This window comes from Eucalyptus grandis, chromosome 5 (assembly GCF_016545825.1).
Source record: "Eucalyptus grandis isolate ANBG69807.140 chromosome 5, ASM1654582v1, whole genome shotgun sequence".
Lineage (NCBI taxonomy): Eukaryota > Viridiplantae > Streptophyta > Magnoliopsida > Myrtales > Myrtaceae > Eucalyptus > Eucalyptus grandis.
The window spans coordinates 59,308,535-59,328,153 of NC_052616.1; the positions used below are offsets into that span (position 1 = coordinate 59,308,535).

The following is a 19,619-nucleotide window of genomic DNA, read 5'->3' on the forward strand; positions in this document are numbered from 1 at the left end:
ACATCGATTCGAGCGTGAGCCGTCACAAATAAAAGACGAACTTGCGTCCTCATCTGTCTCATTCCTTTCAGAAGAAGCAAACCGATGCCAAGCAACGGGATTGGCAATGGCCTATGTAGAAACACCGATGATATGTCGATAAGAGATGAGCCATCGCCCATATCTCGGATGACCTACGATGATGACGCATATGTCCAACCAGTGGAGCTTCCAAATGTCGGACTTCTCAGTTGCATTAAAGATCAAGATACTGTATTGAGCATGTTTTAAGGTAAATGTCAAGACAGGTAAACGAGCTTAGCTCAAACATGCACTGGGCTGGTTGATCTGTCCATAATTTCATGTCCCAAAGGGGAATCCATTGGTCAATTCATAGAGTGAGAAAAGCAGATACACACAACATTGAGCGCTAGATGCAGGATAGTACTTGACAGAACAAATATTTGCTTTCCTGTAAATGCCAAGAAGACTTGCTTCCACTTTTATGCACCATATCTTGACCTGTTCAATTCAACAAAAAGGTATTAGATCGAATTGTAGAGAGTATGGTTAAGAGAGTTGCTAGCGTATATCAAGGGATTGAGAGAATGACGGAATCAGATGTTACCCCAACTGCTGTTGTTAAAGAAAAGGCTCAAGAGGAGTCTTTGGCCAAGATAATTGAGGGAGGTCACGTCCTCCTTGGACGAAAATCTCACCAATGTGTTTTTGGCCGTGGGCAAATTGAAGCATGGGTTCAAGGACCTGAAGGAGCTGATCAACGAGGTCAACTTATTATGCTATATTCAAGTGATATTGCCATCCATAGTTTGAATTTCAAGTTGTACGGTTCTTGTCAGCGGACTCGTGTCTTATAGTAGGTTTCCTTATTTATGCTAATGAGCTCTTCTTTCTGTAACTTCTTGTTAAATAATATAAAGTATAATGTTAGGATCTATGTAGCTAGGGTTTATTGTTCACTCTTGCTCTATATATGGGCTTGTATTCTCATTCCATTATAAACTCCACAGTGACAGTCAAGATTTTCTTGGATACCGCGTCGATGACGATGAATCATCCAACCTTATCACCACCGAATCACATCTTGGACAGGAACATCAATGACATCTTGGCCTAAGTATCTGGACCAAAAAAATACCGAGGTGACACATCTCGGACAGAAGCACCAGTCACGTCTAGATGACGTCTTGTTCTAGGAGTCAGATCGGACAATCGTACCCCACTTGTACCATGAAGGAAGCAGATTTCCAGGGGAAAATGAATAAGATGGTAGGTCTCTGGACGACTTAAAAAGACCGTCAACGTAATTCGACCTGCAACAAGAGCCATGATGTTAAGTCAACTACAAGTCTTCTGGTGCTGCTCCCCTGTTCAATCACAACGGAGAAGAAGACGCGACAGGCTAAAGAACTCTAACTTGTCCACAAGAGAAGGAACAGTAATTTCACCGTGCTCCTGCATATACGTTCAATAAGATAGAGCAAATAAGCAGATGCAACAGGCCGGCAACTACCAGCCTCTATAATTAACATTTTAGAAGCCGACATAACCAAGGCCGAAGATTGCATAAAATGAGGTGCTCAAGCCCCCATTCTGACAGGACCATTTAAGGGAGAAAAAAGTATTCACCCACGACCTTCAATCTGTCCATATGAAACGTTAATATCCTGTGAAATACTGATTGCTTAAGCGATAATGGCTCAGAAGCATCACCTGGAAAACAAGCTCTGTGGTTTACTCAGCAGCAAAAGAAAGATGCTGCAAAAATTGAGGTCATAAAGGGACTCTTTTCTTGGAGAACCGACTCTCGATTTGTCAGAAAAAACTCCCATTGATCAGCAACATTGCACGACATTCCTCACTCCCGGGCAATTAGAGTGCATTCAACCCATTGGGTATGAACTGTTTAACACTTGTTATGAAACAATGCTTCATAAGGGGACTCTTTCCTTGGAGAAGAACTGACTCCTGACTCGTCAGAAAAAGGAAAAAAACCCTCCCATTGATCAACAACATTGCACGAAATTCCTCATTCAGGCAATGAGAGTGCCTTCAACCCATTGGGCATGGAATGTTTGACAGAGCTTTTTATAGAACAATGCTTCACTTGGATTTGGATTTAACTAGAATGGCAGGCAACTAGAGTGCCTTCAACCCATTGGGTATAGACTGTGTAACGCTCGTTATAGAACAATGCTTCATATGGGGACTCTTTCCTTGGAGATGAACTGACTTCTGATTCGTCAAGAAAAACCCTCCTATTGATCAACAACAGTGCACGAAATTCCTCACTCTCAGGCAATGAGAGTGCCTTCAACCCATTGGTTATGGAATGTTCAACAGAGCTTTTTATAGAACAACGCTTCACATAAATTTGGATTTAACTAGATTGGCGGGCAATTAGAGTGCCTTCAACCCATTGTGTATGGACTGTTTAACACTTGTTAAGGAACAATGCTTCATAAGGGGACTTTTCCTTGGAGAAGAACTGACTCCTGATTCATCAGGATAAAAACCCTCCCATTGATCAACAACATTGCACGAAATTCCTCATTCTCAGGCAAAGAGTGCCTCCAACCCATTGGGTATGGAATGTTTAATAGAGTTTCTTATAGAACAATGCTTCACATGGATTTGGATTTAACAAGACTGGTGGGCAATTAGAGTGCCTTCAAACCATTGGGTATGGACTCATTAACACTTGTTAGGGAACAATGCCTCATAAGGGGACTCTTTCCTTGGAGAAGAATTGACTCCCGATTCGTCCGAAAAGAATCCTCCCATTAATCAACAACATTGCAAGAAATTCCTCACTCAGGCAATGAAAGTGCCTTCAATCCAGTGGGCATGGGATGTTTAACAGAGCTTGTCATAGAACAATGCTTCAAATGGATTTGGATTTAACTAGATTGGCACGGGCAGGCCACAATAGATGCTTCGTTCTAATACTGTTCCAGGCACTATCATAAAAAATGGCTGCAGCAACTTTTATGTGCGGTACATTGCCACTGAATTGGATCAAAAGCAAATTTCCTAGCATAACATACCATGATGGCAACACTCAGTAGTCACTTTCAAACCAGATGTAGGAATCTTCCCTCTCCCAGTTATTCCATTCGATCTATAACTCTGACCAGAGACCCAATAATGTCTTATAGAAGAGCTTAGAATCGATACAAGCTTCTTCAGATGGTTACCCATGCTTCTCTCCACAAAGCTTACAAGTCACCTTTTGCTCTTGGAAGACAAATATGGGGGTAGCTTATTTTTATTTTGGCACTTTGATTAATAAAAGCCTGCAAAGCATATGCTATTAGCATGAATGGAACCTTTCTCCACCGGTTGTGATTGCTCTTGGGTTCCACAAAAATGTCATTTACAGAAGAATACTCTGCTCATCCACTCTACATCAACTTGTGACAATCAGTGTTAACAAAAAATCTTTCAAGGACCTATAATCCATCCATCTGGAGCATGTTTGTAACCCCAAACTTTGCCACTAACGCAGTCAATTGTAATTTTCAACTGAAGATATTCAAGTATTCTTGGGGAGAATGTTGCAGAATCCAATTTTTCACATTTTTTCCTCCTCCAGCATCACATCCATGTTGAGTTCCAGAACATTGATTATTCCTAGAGGTGTTGGTAATGATGTCAAAGTCAAGCTAGCTGATTGGAATTTCAGATACAAGAGCAACTGTCGATTCAACATCTTCTTGGGTGGATGCCTTTTGTTCCTGTTTAATCCCCTTCATTTCGAAAGTTAGTTTCTACTTCTACATTTATTTCTTCCTCGTTTTCCCCTCTCTTCCTTTTCTGAGGTTTCTTTGAATTTTTCCACACTTGTCCCCCTAAAGTTTCTTTGTACAATTCTAGATGGGCCAAGTGAGCGAGTGAGCAATAGTTCAGGGTAAGGCTGAGCTTAGACGACTATAGTAAAGGGTGCACGAGTCATTTGGAGCCTAAGTGCCACACAGTTCATGATCTAATGTGCCTGCCTGTGACAAATATATTTAGATCAAGTTGTAGGAGCGTGATTGAGAGAGTTGGTAGTGCATATCAAGTGGTTGAGAGAAAATCAGAATCAGAAGTTATTGGTATTACTGTTGTTGGAGAAAAGGCTCGAGAAAAAAGTCTCGTACCAAGAGGACTCAATTGAGGGATGTCATGTCATCCTTCGACGAAAATCTCACCAAGGTGTTGTTGGTCATGGGCAAATTGAAGTATGGGTCTAAGGACTTGAAGGAGCAGATCAACTGGGTCGACTTATTATGCGATATTTAAGGAATATTGCAATCCCTAGCTTGAATTGCAAGTTGTGTGGTTCTTGTCAGCGGGCTTGTCTGATAGTAGCTTTCCTTACTTGTGCTAATTAGTTCTTCTTTATGTTACATCTGTTGATAGCAGTTTGTTCTTCATGGAAAGAAAAAAGTACTCTCTACTTACAGGCTGAAAGGTAAGCTTTGCAGGTCGGATAGCTATTTTTGATCCATCCATTTTGTTACCAAACCTTTCCCATTGATACATCGGTCCACGTCGTACATCAGTCCATGTCGTCAAAAGTTGAGCAATGAATCTAAATACTGGGAGAAAAAGCTTCCCTTCTCCTGTTGCATTTCCTGAGCTAAGTAGTACGCGGTACCTGGAAAAACCAATTAATTGTCAGGGCAAGCCCTCAGGCACACAAAAGCAATTATCAATTGTTTTCAAATATATTTTTCACTTACTAAAGGACAATCTTAGACGCATTGAATATATCATGAATTGGGAAGGAAAACAAATGTCTTATGTTGAAAGTTTCAAAAACTACTAAATGCATCACTCTTTTAGATATAGTTAGAAGTAATAATTTAGTGTTAAATTATGTCTGAAGTTATTAGGTTTGAATTAGAAACAAAAAAAGTCTTAAGGTTTTTTCTTTTATCCACCTTTTGTAAATTCTCTCCCCGTAGTTTTTCCCACAAGAATTTTCCACATAAATCTGTGTGTCATTTTATGGGCGGCCCTATCTCCACCCCCACTTTGGCTAAGACACCCATTTTTCACTTAACTAACCAAAATACCCTCTCCCTCTCTCCCTCCCTCCCTCCCTCCCTCTTTCTCTCTCTCTCTCTTCAAATTATTGTTTCTTTTTTTATCAGGCTAACCCACAAAACTAACTCTATTTTTATCGTCTCTCTCATTAGTTTCACAATATAAATGCTCCATCACAATCAATTGTTTCCATAGAAACCTTAGTGAATGTGTTTTCTTCATATGCATTATACATAAACTTCTCTCCTATAGCATGTTTCAGACAGATTTATTTTTTCTTTCATCAGCAAAAATATGGATAAAAAAATTAAAAATAAAGAACCACCCTACAACTATTTTGTTTTGCAAAACATGATTTGGCACATAATCTTCAATTCCAAGTTCCCAATTCCACATTAGTTCCCCTTATTTCTCAATCATCTCCTCTATTCGAGATCGCAAAACCAATTTAGTAGTCTCCTCGACTTCCCAAAAGTTATCCCATCCACAAAAAGAGAGAGGATCCGATCATTCCTCGCAGCAATTCAACAACTCTTGTTCCCCTAGAAAGAGCTATCCCTTAATTAGGATATTCATCGTTTTCATATAAGTTTCCTTGTTCCATCCAAAAGCCGTGGAAAAAAAGTTTCTTTCACTTCACATTTTCGAAAACATGTAAGAGGAAGGAAGCAGTTCAAGCAAAATCCACTACACTAACCAGGTTATTAAAGGTCCGTCCGCGAAGAATCTGAGACAGTCCAACACAAAAGAACTAGCTACTTTTCACGAAGTACTTACCTCCTCATCTCGGCAGTTCATCCATAATCAATCGACCGGAACAAGGGTTTGCAAACAAATTTCTGCTTCCAAGAATGGCATGGCAATTATATCGAACCTCCGGTCATGCCCTGTTGGTAAATCATGCCAACGGAGAGTCTCAGTGCCAACTCTCACCAGAACTTCACGACCATTCTGGGAGTAAGCCAATGGCCGGACAAGTCCCAAAGGCCTTGAGTGGTTAGGCATTGAGAACAACATATCCCATGGTCTGTTCAATCCATAGTCTCTCATAATCCACACATCGACACCCCTTCGCTCACCATAAACAATAAGGCAAAGACACTGTCCGAGGACGGCCAAATCCATGTCAAGCCTATTATTATCTATAAAATTAAGCTGGTGCACCTCCACAAATTCCTCAATACGAAAATCAAAAGCCACCAACACTTTTGCCGAGTTTGGCACCAGCTCGCGTTTCATCAACCAGTGCAGACGGCCGTGCACAAAAACCCCCATCATTTTGCGTGTCGAGACCAGATAGTATGGCATCTTCTGGAGCTGCCTCCACTCGTTAGCTCTCAAACTATAGATACTAACCACAGATTCAATTGGTTCTTCAAAGGTCTGAATCAGCCTCAACAACACATAATCATCATTCTCATCATCATAACCAAATCCATGAACGCAAGCAGAGGGATACAATCCACCGCCTATCTGAGTATCTGTAGGAGGCAAGAACTTATGCCTCCTAGTGAAGGGATTCCAAATAGCAACGTCACGGACATCCGGTTTAGAAATGCAAAGTAACCCACGGCAAGACCCTAGCGCCTTGATCCGCTTCCACCTGAGAGGGTACTCTATCTCCACCACGTCACCCGGGGAAACCAGATCGATACAGTAGAGGCTTGAGGAACCCCTGCAGCAGAAGCAGAGATTCGTGCTTGACTCGATCGACCGATTCAGGTGCGACTCCATGAAGGGACGGCTGTCTATCAAGCAACGCCACCGTGTGCAAACGCACCTGCACTGGAGCAGCGACTTCACCGGCAATCGGTTCAGTATCTCGGTGATAAAAGGACTCTCCATTCCCCAGGCTTCTTCGAAAACCTCACCTCCTTACAGCTCGAGACAAACCGCGACAAAGAAGATGACGATGAGAAAACGCTACTCTTTTGGTAATTGATTCCCATGATCCAGAAGGAACATCGAAGGGGGAAAGGGGGAAAAAGGAGTATCAGTGCGAGTTAACCTCACCTTGACTTCTTCTCCTCCTCCTTCTTAACTTTTTCTTCTCTTTCTCCTTATTCACCTTTTCTTCTCCCATCAGGAAAGGGAGAAACTTGCGCTTGAATCTTGACGTCACCCCTCGGAATATGCCGGAGGGTCCCATTCGCTGGCCCCTCATGAGTAAGGCTACGGGAACTCCACTGCTCTCCAAATAAAGTTGATGCGCTCATCCAGCCAATGAACATCTACTTTGCATCCTATCCTGCTCTCCTTTTTGATACCACAGTGGTCGCTAGTGACGGCTTTGAAAATTGGCCGATCCGTTCTCTTTTTCCAGCAAAGAAAATGAGAATGGCAAGCGCTGGACGCCTCAAAACGTCCAACCGATATACTCAGCAAACGAACAAATGGAGATGATAACACAGAGACAGCACTAGCAAACAACATTTGCATTGCACCCAGTATTCCCCAACAATTAAGATTTCCTACTTTGCAACAACCCCGCAAAAACACTGACCACAATCAGGCCACATTCAAGACACAAGCATACACACGGCTACGGCCGGGCAGACTGCGCCGAAAGAAACAGCCGCCAGCCGCAACAACGCCACGGCACTCACATGACCGACCGGAGCCCAAGCGACTGCACGAAGACGAAGTCGGCGCCGTCGCGGAAGCCGGACCTGAGCACGCCGTGATCGACCATCGCGAAGTAGATTCCGGCGGCCGCGCTCGCCTCGCCGTCGGGGGCATCGAGCTCCATGGGCTTTTCGAGGAGTCGATCGCGGGGGGTGGGAGGGATTCGATTCCGGGATCGGGATGTTCGTGGTGGAATTAGGGATTTCATAGATGATAAAGCCTTTTTTTGGGGGCCCGATCCGTTTGGCCTTTTTTCACGCGGGAGTCGGGCTCCCGCGCTTTTTGCCGTGGACGGCGAGGAAAACGAAGGACAGCGCGCGCCCAATTTTTCTTCCTAAATTCCCGCGCCCCGCTTTTTCCCCCAAGAGACCTGTCCTACCAAAGTCTACCGCTCGATCGAACTACCATTCTTGAAAGAGGTCGGATCATGTTGCGAGTGAACCTCTGATCGGCTTTTGTACTTCGAGCAGTTGTCGCCTCATGTGAAGAGAAGAGAATTTTGGAATTCTTGAGGTCTTGATGGGGGCTCCCGTGACAAGGTCCCGATCAAATGTTCAATGAGAAAATTTGAGACCCTTATGGTATATTCTTTGGATAATAACCCAAAATTGTCTTAATGTGCGATATAATCTCTAAACTTTTAATCCATCTTATATGATCATTAAATTTTAATCCAATATACAATATGAGCCTTGAAATTTTTGTAAATTTTCAATCGAGTCCTTGAATATATAAAAAATGTTCCATCGTTAATCTAAAATTAAAGACAATATCGAACATTTTCACATAATTTAGAGACTACATCAAATATGCATCAAAAGCCTAGGGATTCAACATATTAGAAGTTCAAGAAGCGTATTGCAACAAGGACTATTTATGTCATTTTCTTTAAATTTTTAGGAAAGCAGCTCCGATCACCCAACTTTGCCCTTTTAATTATATAAAAGAAAAAAAAAATTGCTGAATGGAGGAAAGGGAAAGGGCGGAAAAAGGAAAGAGAAGGGGTCGAATTTGTACTAAACTTTAGGCGATGGATGATGCGGTGATTAGTAAAAATGGTTCAAACGACGATTCCTAGAAACTAAGGAAATTGATAAATTAACTTGACTTGGTTTTGACCGTCTCGAGAGATTTTGTGAGGCTTTAAGCCGTTAGATAATAGCATGCTTTATTATTTTAAATATTATAAGCTCTTAGAACAGTTCACAGTAATCTTATAAAATTTCGCATTATATCGGTTGATTGATTTCAAATCAGTTCTATCCAATTTTATTGGATCGACATAAGAACAATCATTATCATGGAGAGAGTGTAAAGTCCGTCCACCTCGATCCCGGCCAAGCAGCTTGCCAGGCCAAAAGGGTATTGCGCCTGCGGATGCGAAAGTTCCGCGCTCATCTGCCAACTCCATGACATGCATGAGCTGTTGATGGGGGAAATTCGACCGGGCTAGTAGAGCCCGGGCGTCCTGAGGACGAGCCACCGCGACATGGTTGTACCTTTGGAGCTGCTTGGCTGCCGAGCATATTGACTCGAGATCGCGACAAATGCTCGTCCCTTGTCTTTCCAGGAGTACGCCTACCCCGCTCGGAAAGGAGGCTCTGCTATTAGTTCGTTTATAGCGGGACCTCCCGAAAGTGACTGGCGTGCTGTGTTTTCTCTACGTTGGTGGATGATGCGTCGGCAACGAGATTCCTTACACTTTCCCTTTCCTCCTCGGCAAGTCCTAGTCAACAACACGGATCTCGACCTCCCAACACTCGCCAAAAAGATTATCATTTTCCCTGAAAGAAGCGTGAATCACAAGTTGCCCGGTCGACCTCTTTTCCATAAGGGTCCTTTGCTTTTCCCACGTGAGTTCTGTCAGGATGCGCCCGAGAAAAGGTCCGGATACGGCTCGTGATGCCCGGAGTACCAGAGATTTTTAGGAATTGGGAAGTGTTGTGATCGTATGATAGAATTCTTGATGCGGGACGACAGTCTCGAGTGGGGGAGAATTGGCACCTCGATGGGGCTTTGTATGCTACTGTTTTGCTTTCTTCGTCATCCCGAATCGAACTGCTAACGCACCGCGCAATAGGATTGAAAGCACAAATACCACAAAGTCATAAATGGAGACAACTAACAAGGAAGCACTGCAGGCCCCGTCTGATTTCGCCCCGGCCCATAGTAGAGCCTATCGCTTCACTTATGATGATGATTAACTAAACCTTTTTGGGAAGCTAGGAACAATTCTCCTTTTTCCAAAATAGAAGTTAGAGACTTAACATTAAAGTCACATTCCAGCGTTATCTGATGCCTAACAGTTCAGCATAATATACGGACGCGCATCCTTCCTGATTCAATCCTACTATTTTCTTCGATAAGCTGACCATTCGAGCTGGAAGGATGGGTACTCCGATCATTCCTTTGACTGCTCGCAGCTGGGTTATCGTTCTTCCAACTCCAGCACAAGTAAAATGCGAACTTGGGTTCGCATCGGTCTCATTCCTGTCAGAAGAAGCGAACGGATGCCGAGCAGCAGGATCGGCAATGACCTGTGTAGAAACACCGACAAAATGTTGATGAGAGATGAACCATCACTAGTATATCCGATGATCTACGATGATGACGCCTATGTCTAACCTGTGAAGCTTCCGAATGTCAGACTTCCTAGTTTGAATGTAAATGTCAAGCCAGGTTAACAAGCTCAACTTAACTCGAAAGTGCACAAGGCTCGTTGATCTGTCCAGAATTTCTTGTCCTAAAGTGGAAAATCCATTGGTTAAATCATAGACTGAGAAAAGCAGATACGCAGCGCAGCATGAATGCTAGATCCAGGATTGTACTTCGACAGAACAAGATATTTGCTTACAAGTGAATGTTAAAAACACTTGCTTCCTGCTTTATACACCATATCTTGATCCGTTCAATTCAATAGATTAGATATGAACGTAGACCATAACTGTGATAGCGTTGGGAAGTGAGATGAATTTGGAGCTTAATAATACATTTTCACATCTCCCATCGCAAAACTGTGTTAACCAGCAAATAAATACCAAATTTATGAAGGGAAATAATAAAGCTCGACTCTTTAAGTTAGGCTATGTGACCCTCTTCTCTTTTGAGAGCAGCCGTGAATTTCAATAGTAAGTGTACAAGCATCCGGTTCTATGTGAGTGCTCCTCCCTACTCCGAGTTGTAATTATAAATCCTGCGTTTCAACCATTTTTCACTGTACAAAATGTTAGATTGAAAGTTTCAAACTGATTAGAAGTAATAATGTCATAAACTCATGCCATTTATGAGGATTGGCTAGCTATCAATAGAAATGTGGCAAATCAAAGCACTTGGGTTTGTAACCCACTAGTAGGCTCATCAAATGAGTGGATCATATCAAAATTGGATAGGGTTGAAAATGACCCAATCCAAAATGACTCATTTATATACAATACAAATTTAGCTATCTTTACTCAACCTGACTCCATTTTTTAGTAATTTTTCTCCTTAATTTGTTACTTTTATAGAATGGTCGGCTCCATAAATCGACTCATTTAGCGTAATAGCTTGAGGGTTGAATTATGGATGGAAGCGTAAAGTTGGTGGTAAGGCAAAATGTGATGGATGCTGTTTGAGTTACTAGCAATGCCCTCATTCTCATGAACCGGTTCACTTCCAAGCATCAGCTAGTCACTGTGGTCGGAGTACAACCACTAATCAACATCAAAATGCTAGTTGAAATTAAGGAAAACAGCATCAAAGTCTTTCCATATTGAAATGCTATCGAGAATCCTAATAACAAGGAAACATCTTCGAATGAAACATCTTGGTGATCTTTTATCTCATGTCCATGTAGGTACGCTTTCCTGTTTGCTTGCCACACTGCATGGATGCTCAAAGTAACCTGTAACTAATGTCTACCATCACACAAACTTTACATAGCAATTTTGAGGAACTACATATGGAGGAATCCACGGATTGAAGCACTTCGAATGTTCCTGAACGCCATTGTTTGGACAGGCACATGAACCGAAGTAGCGACTTCACTGGCAATCGGTCCAATATCTCAAGGATCAGCTCGATCGGAAGGCCAGCCATTTCCAAGTCTACTTCCAAACCTCGCATCCTTACAATTCGAGACGAAACTTGACCAAGAAGATAAAGATGAGAACGAGAAAAGTGGATGCCCTCAGCTCAAATAGAATGGGCCAAGCGCAAGCACGACAGAAAGGGAAAGAAAGAAAGAAGGAGAAAAGAAAGAAAGGAAAAAAAAAAAAAAAAAGGAGAAAGGAAAAAAAGGGGAAGAGTACATGCCACAGGGGCTTCGTTAGTTTATTTCGTTTCGCAACGCCCAGTAAGAACTTAAGCCATTTGTTCGTGTAATCTGAGTAGTTTTGAGAAGTAAGCACAAATTTGAAGAAGTTATGTGATATTTAAACTGTAACCTCATTTTTTTGAGTTGTCAAGCTGAGGAATTTCACGAAAATTATATATATTAGGCGTTGTGGAGCCGTGGGCTTGACTAAAATCGATTTAGAGTAACAGTTTAGTCAAAGCGAAATTTTAAAGTTTCATGCTCATGCTTCGCATTGCGGATAATTTTGAATATTCACTTTAGACAAGAGATTTATTAGCATGTAGGAGTCGTTTTCTTAGCCATTAAACTTAGTGTAACAGTCATTGTTGTGCTAGCTTTTTACTCAATTTTGACATTACGAGTTTGACAGTTAGAGTAATCTTTGTTGTTTGGTCATAAGGCGTTCCCAAGTTGATGATATTATCTCTTCTTTGAGTTTGTAAAGTCAATATTACAAAAGTAATTTGGATTACATGTAGCATAAGTTATGAAATGATCGAATATTTACTAGCTTTTAGTATTTGAGAGTCTGCATAAATGTGAGAGTTCGGGTAATATTCTGAACCCTGAAGGTCCATGGAGGGTCAGCTGTATTTCAGGAGCTAGTTACATGTAACGGTAGTGAATGTATTTTGGTCTGACATGTGGGGCTTGGATCTTGACTTACAAAACGCATAGTTCGACTCTTTAATGCAATTCAACCAAAGCTTTGAGATCCCAAAGGAAGATTATCATCTACTGCGCATCAACATGCATGTACATCGATGATCTAGAGCTCTCTGCCGATCCTCGCATGATCCAAGCAATTATATGATAAATCAAGCATTCACATGCAAATGATTTGAAAGAATCTGATCTTTTACTCCGGTTACGTTCAGCCTTTTTGTACAGTTACTTGATCAATGAATTGAACAAAAGTCAGCAAGTGACCTATAGTTCTAGAACATCAATTTTTCATAGAGATGTTGATAATGATGTCAAAGGCAAGCTAGCTGGTTGTAATTTCAGATACAAGAGTAACTATTGGTTCAAGTATAGATACTTGCCTCGCTAAAAGTTTCTCCATATGTTCGAAATGGGCTGAGCAAGTGAGCAATAATTCAGGGGAAGGTTGAGCTTAAACGACTACAGTAAGAAGGGAACAAGTCATTCGGAGCCTAAGTGTTGCAAAATTCACGATTTCAAGTGTCTACTTATGACAAACGGTTTTAGATCGAATTGTAGAGAGCATGGTTAAGAGAGTTGGTAGTGCATACCAAGTGTCAAAAATGGATTCCTAAAAAACGAGCCGATACTCGAATGATCGAATAACGAAAATGAATGCGAAACGTGCTCGGGAAACATGTAACACCGATCAAAAAATATATCATGAAGACAAACATACCTCGTCTGCCACATATTAAGTACCGTTGCAATCTCTAGAAATCGTTTGAGGCTCTAGAATTCCATTCTTCAAGAGGGAGTAAATTGTTTCCAAATGAAGGAAAAGAACGTACTTTCTCTAAACGCTACTATCAACATTCTTCCCTTTACTTATATATAGCAGTTATTTTCACTTAAAAAATAAATGCCCCTTCCTCTTATGGGCCATTCTCTTATGGTTGGGTTTGGCCCAACATGAGCGGACAGGCTTGACTTGGCTCATAATATCAAATTAAAAAACCCATTATCTCTCAATCACACATAGTAGGCCGAACAGAACTCTTTCTTAACATCTCTACAACATTCATACCAATAAATAATCCCTATGACCAACATATTTTAAAAGCTCGTTGCCATATATCTGTTAAGAATATATAGCAGCTCATAATGGGCATCATATTTTTGTGTAGATATGATATGCAGTACCTTAGATCAATCGATCACATTTATATCTCTCTTGATCTCTTTTTAACAATGATATATTGTATTCACAATTATAATTATCTCAAGACAATCATAATTGGTCGATCAGTGAATACAAAACTAAAATGTGATTCTCTAAACTCAATCTTCCTCTTTCCTTGAAACTTTCAGTTTCAGTTCAACTTGCTTTTCTAGAAATATCCCATTAGATCGAATCAATTCATGATCATTGACAACATTCTGAAACAACAAACATTGAATAGAAATATTGAGAATAAGTAAGAGTCATGAGAGCACTCAATTGAGGAACTCATTTCTTTAAGAGTCTCACACGGCATAAAAATTGAGATCAAAACTTTTGCCACTCTTATTGGTCGTCTCATGTATACGTAGTATGAAATACGTATTACGGTATTAACTCATTTCCTATGGAGCGTATGTTTATACTTTCAATACCGTACAGATGATGGTTTAGACATACATAATGTCTAACTTGAGTTTACGTATCTGCTTCCTTAAAAAATCCATTAGAACTCATATCTAGCATCAAAGACAGATAAAGTAAAATATATAAGTTATTTTACTTTCGAACATAGTGAATATTATGACATCATCTTAACACTCAGTTAAGGTGACATCTATATTTTAAGCTTGAGCTCTCGATTATCACCTAGATAATAAATTTAAAAATCGTATCATCTCTATTTATCACATAATAAATAGAGGCGATTACCAATGTGAGTGGACTAATCTCTTATCTGTCAAACATACTTTCTCAATGTTATATAATGCACTAAGCAATGAGATGCATAACCGTCAAATAAAGACTCATGGGCATTAATAATGAAATACAAAATCATTAAATGTGAACACTTAAGGGAAATTACAATATTCAGTATATCAGCCCCTACACAATTCTAGAGATTTTACATGTCCACAAGACACATCCCTAGGTATTGGCTTCATCTACCATTCTATGCATAGACATCTTTTCATGCAACCATATTAAATTATACTTGATATCTGTATGTTTGGTCTTCTCATTATATTTTGGATCTTTGATGTACGCTATTACAGCTTGGCTATTATAGTTGACTAACAATGAGTTTGCAACATTCTTAATAACATCTAAATGATCGAGAAATCTCTTAAGCTAAACATCTCCTTGTATTGCTGTTGATAATGCCACGAACTCAGCTTTCATTATGGACAAGGCTATACACGTTTGTTTCTTACTACTCCAAGATATGGCACCATTATTAAACAAAAAAATAAATCCATAAGTAGATTTTTTCATCTAAATCTCCTCCCCAATCAGCATTTAAATACCCTTCAAGTCACAAATCATTTCCTTGATAACTTAGTATATAATCAACAGTTCCCTTTAAATACCTCAGTATTCTTTCGATGGATTTCCAATGTGCATGACCTAGATTAGGTTAGTATCTACATACCATTCCAACTGCAAAACATATGTAAGGTCTTGTACACATCATAGCGTATATTAAGCTTCCAACAGTACTAGCATAACGAACATGTTGCTTTTTTTTTTATTCTTTAGTGGAGTCTTTGGATACATTTTATGGCTCAATCATTCACCTTTTGCAATTTTGCATACAAAATCGTTCAAAAACCTTGCTTATATAAGTTTCATGCGAAAGAGATAATGATATCTTTGAACAATCCCTTGAAATCTTAACTCCAAGAATGTATGCAGCCTCACCCATGTTTTTTTATCTCAAAGTTGAAAAAAACCAACTCTTGACGGTATTAACAAACTTCATATTATTTCCAGCAATCAGTATATCATCAACATATAATGATATGATCACAAATTGATCTTTGGATCTTTTGATATACATACAATGATCCTCATTAATTATTGTAAAATCATATGCCATTATAGCATTATGAAAACATATATACCATTGTCTCGATGACTACTTAAGGCCATATATCGATATTAAAAGTCGACATACATTTTGTTCTTGACATTTCATAGTGAAACCAATAGATTGTTCCATATAAATTTCTTATTCTAATTCTCTATTGAGAAAAACAGTCTTTACATCCATTTAATGTAACTCTAGATCTATACTAACTACTATTGCTAGAATAAGGTGAATTGAGGTAAATCTCACTATAGGAGAAATTGTTTCCTCATAATTAATTACATCTTGTTGATTATACCTCTTCGCCACAAGACGAGCCTTATGTCTTTCTATTAAGCCATTAGCTTTATACTTTATTTTGATAACCCACTTGTTCCTAATGCTTTTATTTTCTTATCTAGTTAATTTTCTACCAAGTTCATAAATTTTTTGAAACAACTCAATACTTCATATTTAAGAGAAATCAAATAAACATGTTCGAATCGAGTATAATCATCTATAAACGTGATGAAATAAACAGTCTCATGCATTCTTCTTACATTCATCAAACCACAAATGTCATAATGGATTAATTGCAAATGAAATTCAATTCTTTTACATTTTCAAAATGATTTCATTGTCGTTTTTCCTACTAGGCAATGCTCACATATGAATAAATCGACTTTTTCAATGTTGTCTAACAAGCCATCTTTGGCTAATTTATTCATACGTTGTTAGCCAATATGACCAAATCTAGCATGCCACACATTCACATCATTATTATATGAATTAGAAGATGTGAAGAGGGAATAACAAACATTGATATTACCAAAATCAATATCTAATACAATAAAACCATCTTGGAAAATAGCCACAATCATAATAGTTTGTATCCAAATACAAATCCATACTATTATTATGGAAGTTCAAACTAAAACCAAGTTTAACCAACACTAACACAGACATTAAATTCTGACGAATCTCTAGACTATATAATACATCATGTAGGAATAGAGTGCGTCCATTTAGTTTCAATCGGCACTCGTTGGAATTCCACGAAAAATTCTTTATCCTTCGCTACATGGTCTGTTGCTCCAGAATCTACAGCCCATGAAGGATTAGATTCAGTTAAGAATACAAAACTTGATATATGAGCAAAGTTCTCAAGAAGACAATTGGTGTTTAACTTCTTTGGCTCGCAATAGTCGTGAGTATAGTGACCATTCTAGCCATAGTTGTAACATTTTACCCTTGAAATTCTCTTCACTCGATGACGTTTTCCTCTCTCATATTGGTCAGCTCTTAATTTCTTGCTTGAAGGACTTAATCCTTTGCATTTCCACATTCGAAACAAATCAATACGCTTGCGCTTGGAGTTTGAAGCCCCTTTCGAGTTAGAACCAACATAACAAATATCTATTTCCCGCTCAAATGTCATAAGGCGGTCCTCTGCTAGCTCAAGGTAGCGTATAAGATCCTCAAGTTCTTTCATAACTTGGTTAAGAGTTTTTAGTGCTTCTTGCTTTTCTAACACAATTTGAATTTTCATATTCAATGTCTCACAATTCGCACCATTCAATTTCTCTTCTTTGTTCAACTCAGCGACTATGCTCTTAGTTGCTGAAACCATTGGATCTGAACATATCAAACACATATACATGAATTATTAATACCTATCATTTATGTATCCATTTTGCATAAATTCATCATATTAATGAATAATTTCAAATAAAATTTCAGAATCAAAATGTCACTTTGGGGCTGTTTGTTTGTGTTCTTTGTTTCTGTTTATGAACACAATTTGTGTTTTTGGTTCCGGAAACAAAAAAGAACAAAACGCGTTGTTTGCATTTTTGTTCCAAATCTATTTTTTTGTTCCGGGAACAAATTTGGAATAGAAATAAGAAACAAGGAAAACTTGTTTCTTGTTTCTTAAACACTTTTAAGAAACGATTTTTTCTCTTTTTTTTTTTTTTTTCTTCTTTTTTCTCTAGCCGTCTTGGCCTCGCCATGGCTAGCGACCCCGCCGGAATGTCGCCAACCCCCAACGAGGTCGAGCTCGCCCGGCCACCGACGAGGCTCGGCATTGCGGACCACCGCTAGGTCGGCCTCACTGGCGGTGGCTTGGCAAGGCCGAGCCTCGCCGTGGCTAGGCAAGCTCGGCCTCACCGAATCTAGGCGAGCTTGAGCTCGCTCAACCAAGGCCGTCGGCCCTTGTCGCCAATCACCCGGCCATAGGCAAGGCCGCTAACCTCATCATCGGTTCTTTGGCCATGGCCGAGGCCGATGAATCGGCCAAAAGGAAGAAAAAAATAAAAAAAATTTAAAATAGGAAAAATAAGAAAGAAAATAGGAAAAATAAAATAAAAATAATAAAAATTTTAAAAAAAAAAAACAAAAAATATATATATATATAATATTACCAAACATATTTCTGTTCTTTTTCTATTTCTGGAACAAATTTACCAAACGCGTTCTTCTATTCAAAAATTGTTCTAAGGAACATAAATAGTTTTTCTAGCTCTGTTCCTTAGAATAATTTTTGAACATAAAAGTTACTAAACACACCCTTTGTTTGCAATCATTATCCAAAAATCCTAACTTTAAATTGTCATTAATATAAACGTTTATGCAAAAATAAGTTCACCAAAGTCACTAAAACTTTCTTGAACTTCCCACAAATAATTGTAAATTAACATACTAATTTACAACAGTAAATAACATTGAACTTTCATGAACTAAAGTTGCCATTTACACGAAGTAATATATTTAGAGGAAACCTATAAATATAGAAAGAAATATTTACACATAAAACATTTCAAACCAATCTAAGAAAAATAATAAATAAACTCAAATATACTCATCTATCTCATAAACTAAGAAAGTCTCTTCTAATATCCTAGTAAATTCTTTTGAGAATTCTAAAGGCATATTGATCAACCACGGAAAAACCTTTGGAGAGTCCTTATGGCTCCTCCAAGGCACATTCATTCTACGCCAAGTGACACTCAACTCGAGGGTTGAGGTCTTGGTTGCCTCGATTCTATAATATTCTCTTATAAAAGTTATTGCAAGCCTTTTATAATCCAGGATGTTATACTATACTTTAGCTAGTATGTCCATGATGGGGTGCGATTGGACAGCACCGTTTGGAATTGATATGCTACGATAGAAATACACCCTTTCAAAAGGGTATAAAGGGTTTTGTATATAAGTTATTTGTAGACAACCGTTAGAGTGATTGGCAAAACATACGCACCAAATTTCTCTCCCTTTCCATCAAAGAAGAAGAAGGCATTCCATTTCAGTTTTACAAGAACAATCGGCATTTACACTATGGAAATCGGGTACTTTCCTCGTGATTGCATTCAGATCAACGTGAGGTGTTTTTGTTCATGATTCATCCACAATTCAACGACCATTCCTAGGCAAATTGTTGATCGCGCATCGAAAAGAGGTAAGTCGTCTTCCGCTAACTTGAATTCCAACATTGGTATCAGAGTCCGGTCATGATTTCTGCCTTATTTTCATCGAATTTTCTCGTTTACCACATGATATTAAGATCAATAGATTGAATTCTATTATGTTTTGGATGTTTATCGCTCGGAATTGCAATCTGAATCCTCGAAATAGAACCAAAGCGAAGAACATATTTGGGGTCGCGTATGTCCGTAAGGTTTTGGCCATTTTTCGGAATAATTTTTCATCAAAAATAAATTTTAATATACACAAGGTGAAGGTACTCATCGAGACGAGTCTGACGATGGGTCGAACGCCACCGGAGGACGCCGGACGTGCCCACACACGCTACCAGAAGCCATTGCGCGTGGGCGCCACGCGCCTGAAGCGCTGGGAACGCCAGCGCGTGCGCAACAAGTGCCGGTCAGTGAACTGGCACATGCGCGTCA

General features: G+C 39.4%; 1 protein-coding gene and 1 long non-coding RNA gene across 2 annotated transcripts; both read right to left on the reverse strand.

Annotated features, from left to right (window-relative positions):
• Positions 1–319: 319 nt before the first annotated feature.
• Positions 320–6,157, reverse strand: LOC120293251. The gene is made up of 3 exons (XR_005550997.1): positions 5,812–6,157; positions 608–4,642; positions 320–501 (listed from the first exon to the last, which is right to left on the reverse strand). It is a non-coding gene; the product is annotated as an uncharacterized LOC120293251 (long non-coding RNA).
• Positions 6,158–6,160: 3 nt separating this feature from the next.
• Positions 6,161–6,879, reverse strand: LOC104430948 (F-box protein CPR1-like). The gene is made up of 2 exons (XM_039313998.1): positions 6,259–6,879; positions 6,161–6,166 (listed from the first exon to the last, which is right to left on the reverse strand). The coding sequence occupies exons 1-2, from the start codon at positions 6,877–6,879 to the stop codon at positions 6,161–6,163; spliced, it is 627 nt and encodes a 208-aa protein (XP_039169932.1).
• Positions 6,880–19,619: the final 12,740 nt, after the last annotated feature.

What these genes read in the sequence shown, in the direction of transcription:
- LOC104430948 (XM_039313998.1), bottom strand. Translation starts at nt 6,879, where the DNA reads ATGGAGAGTCCTTTTATCACCGAGATACTGAACCGATTGCCGGTGAAG.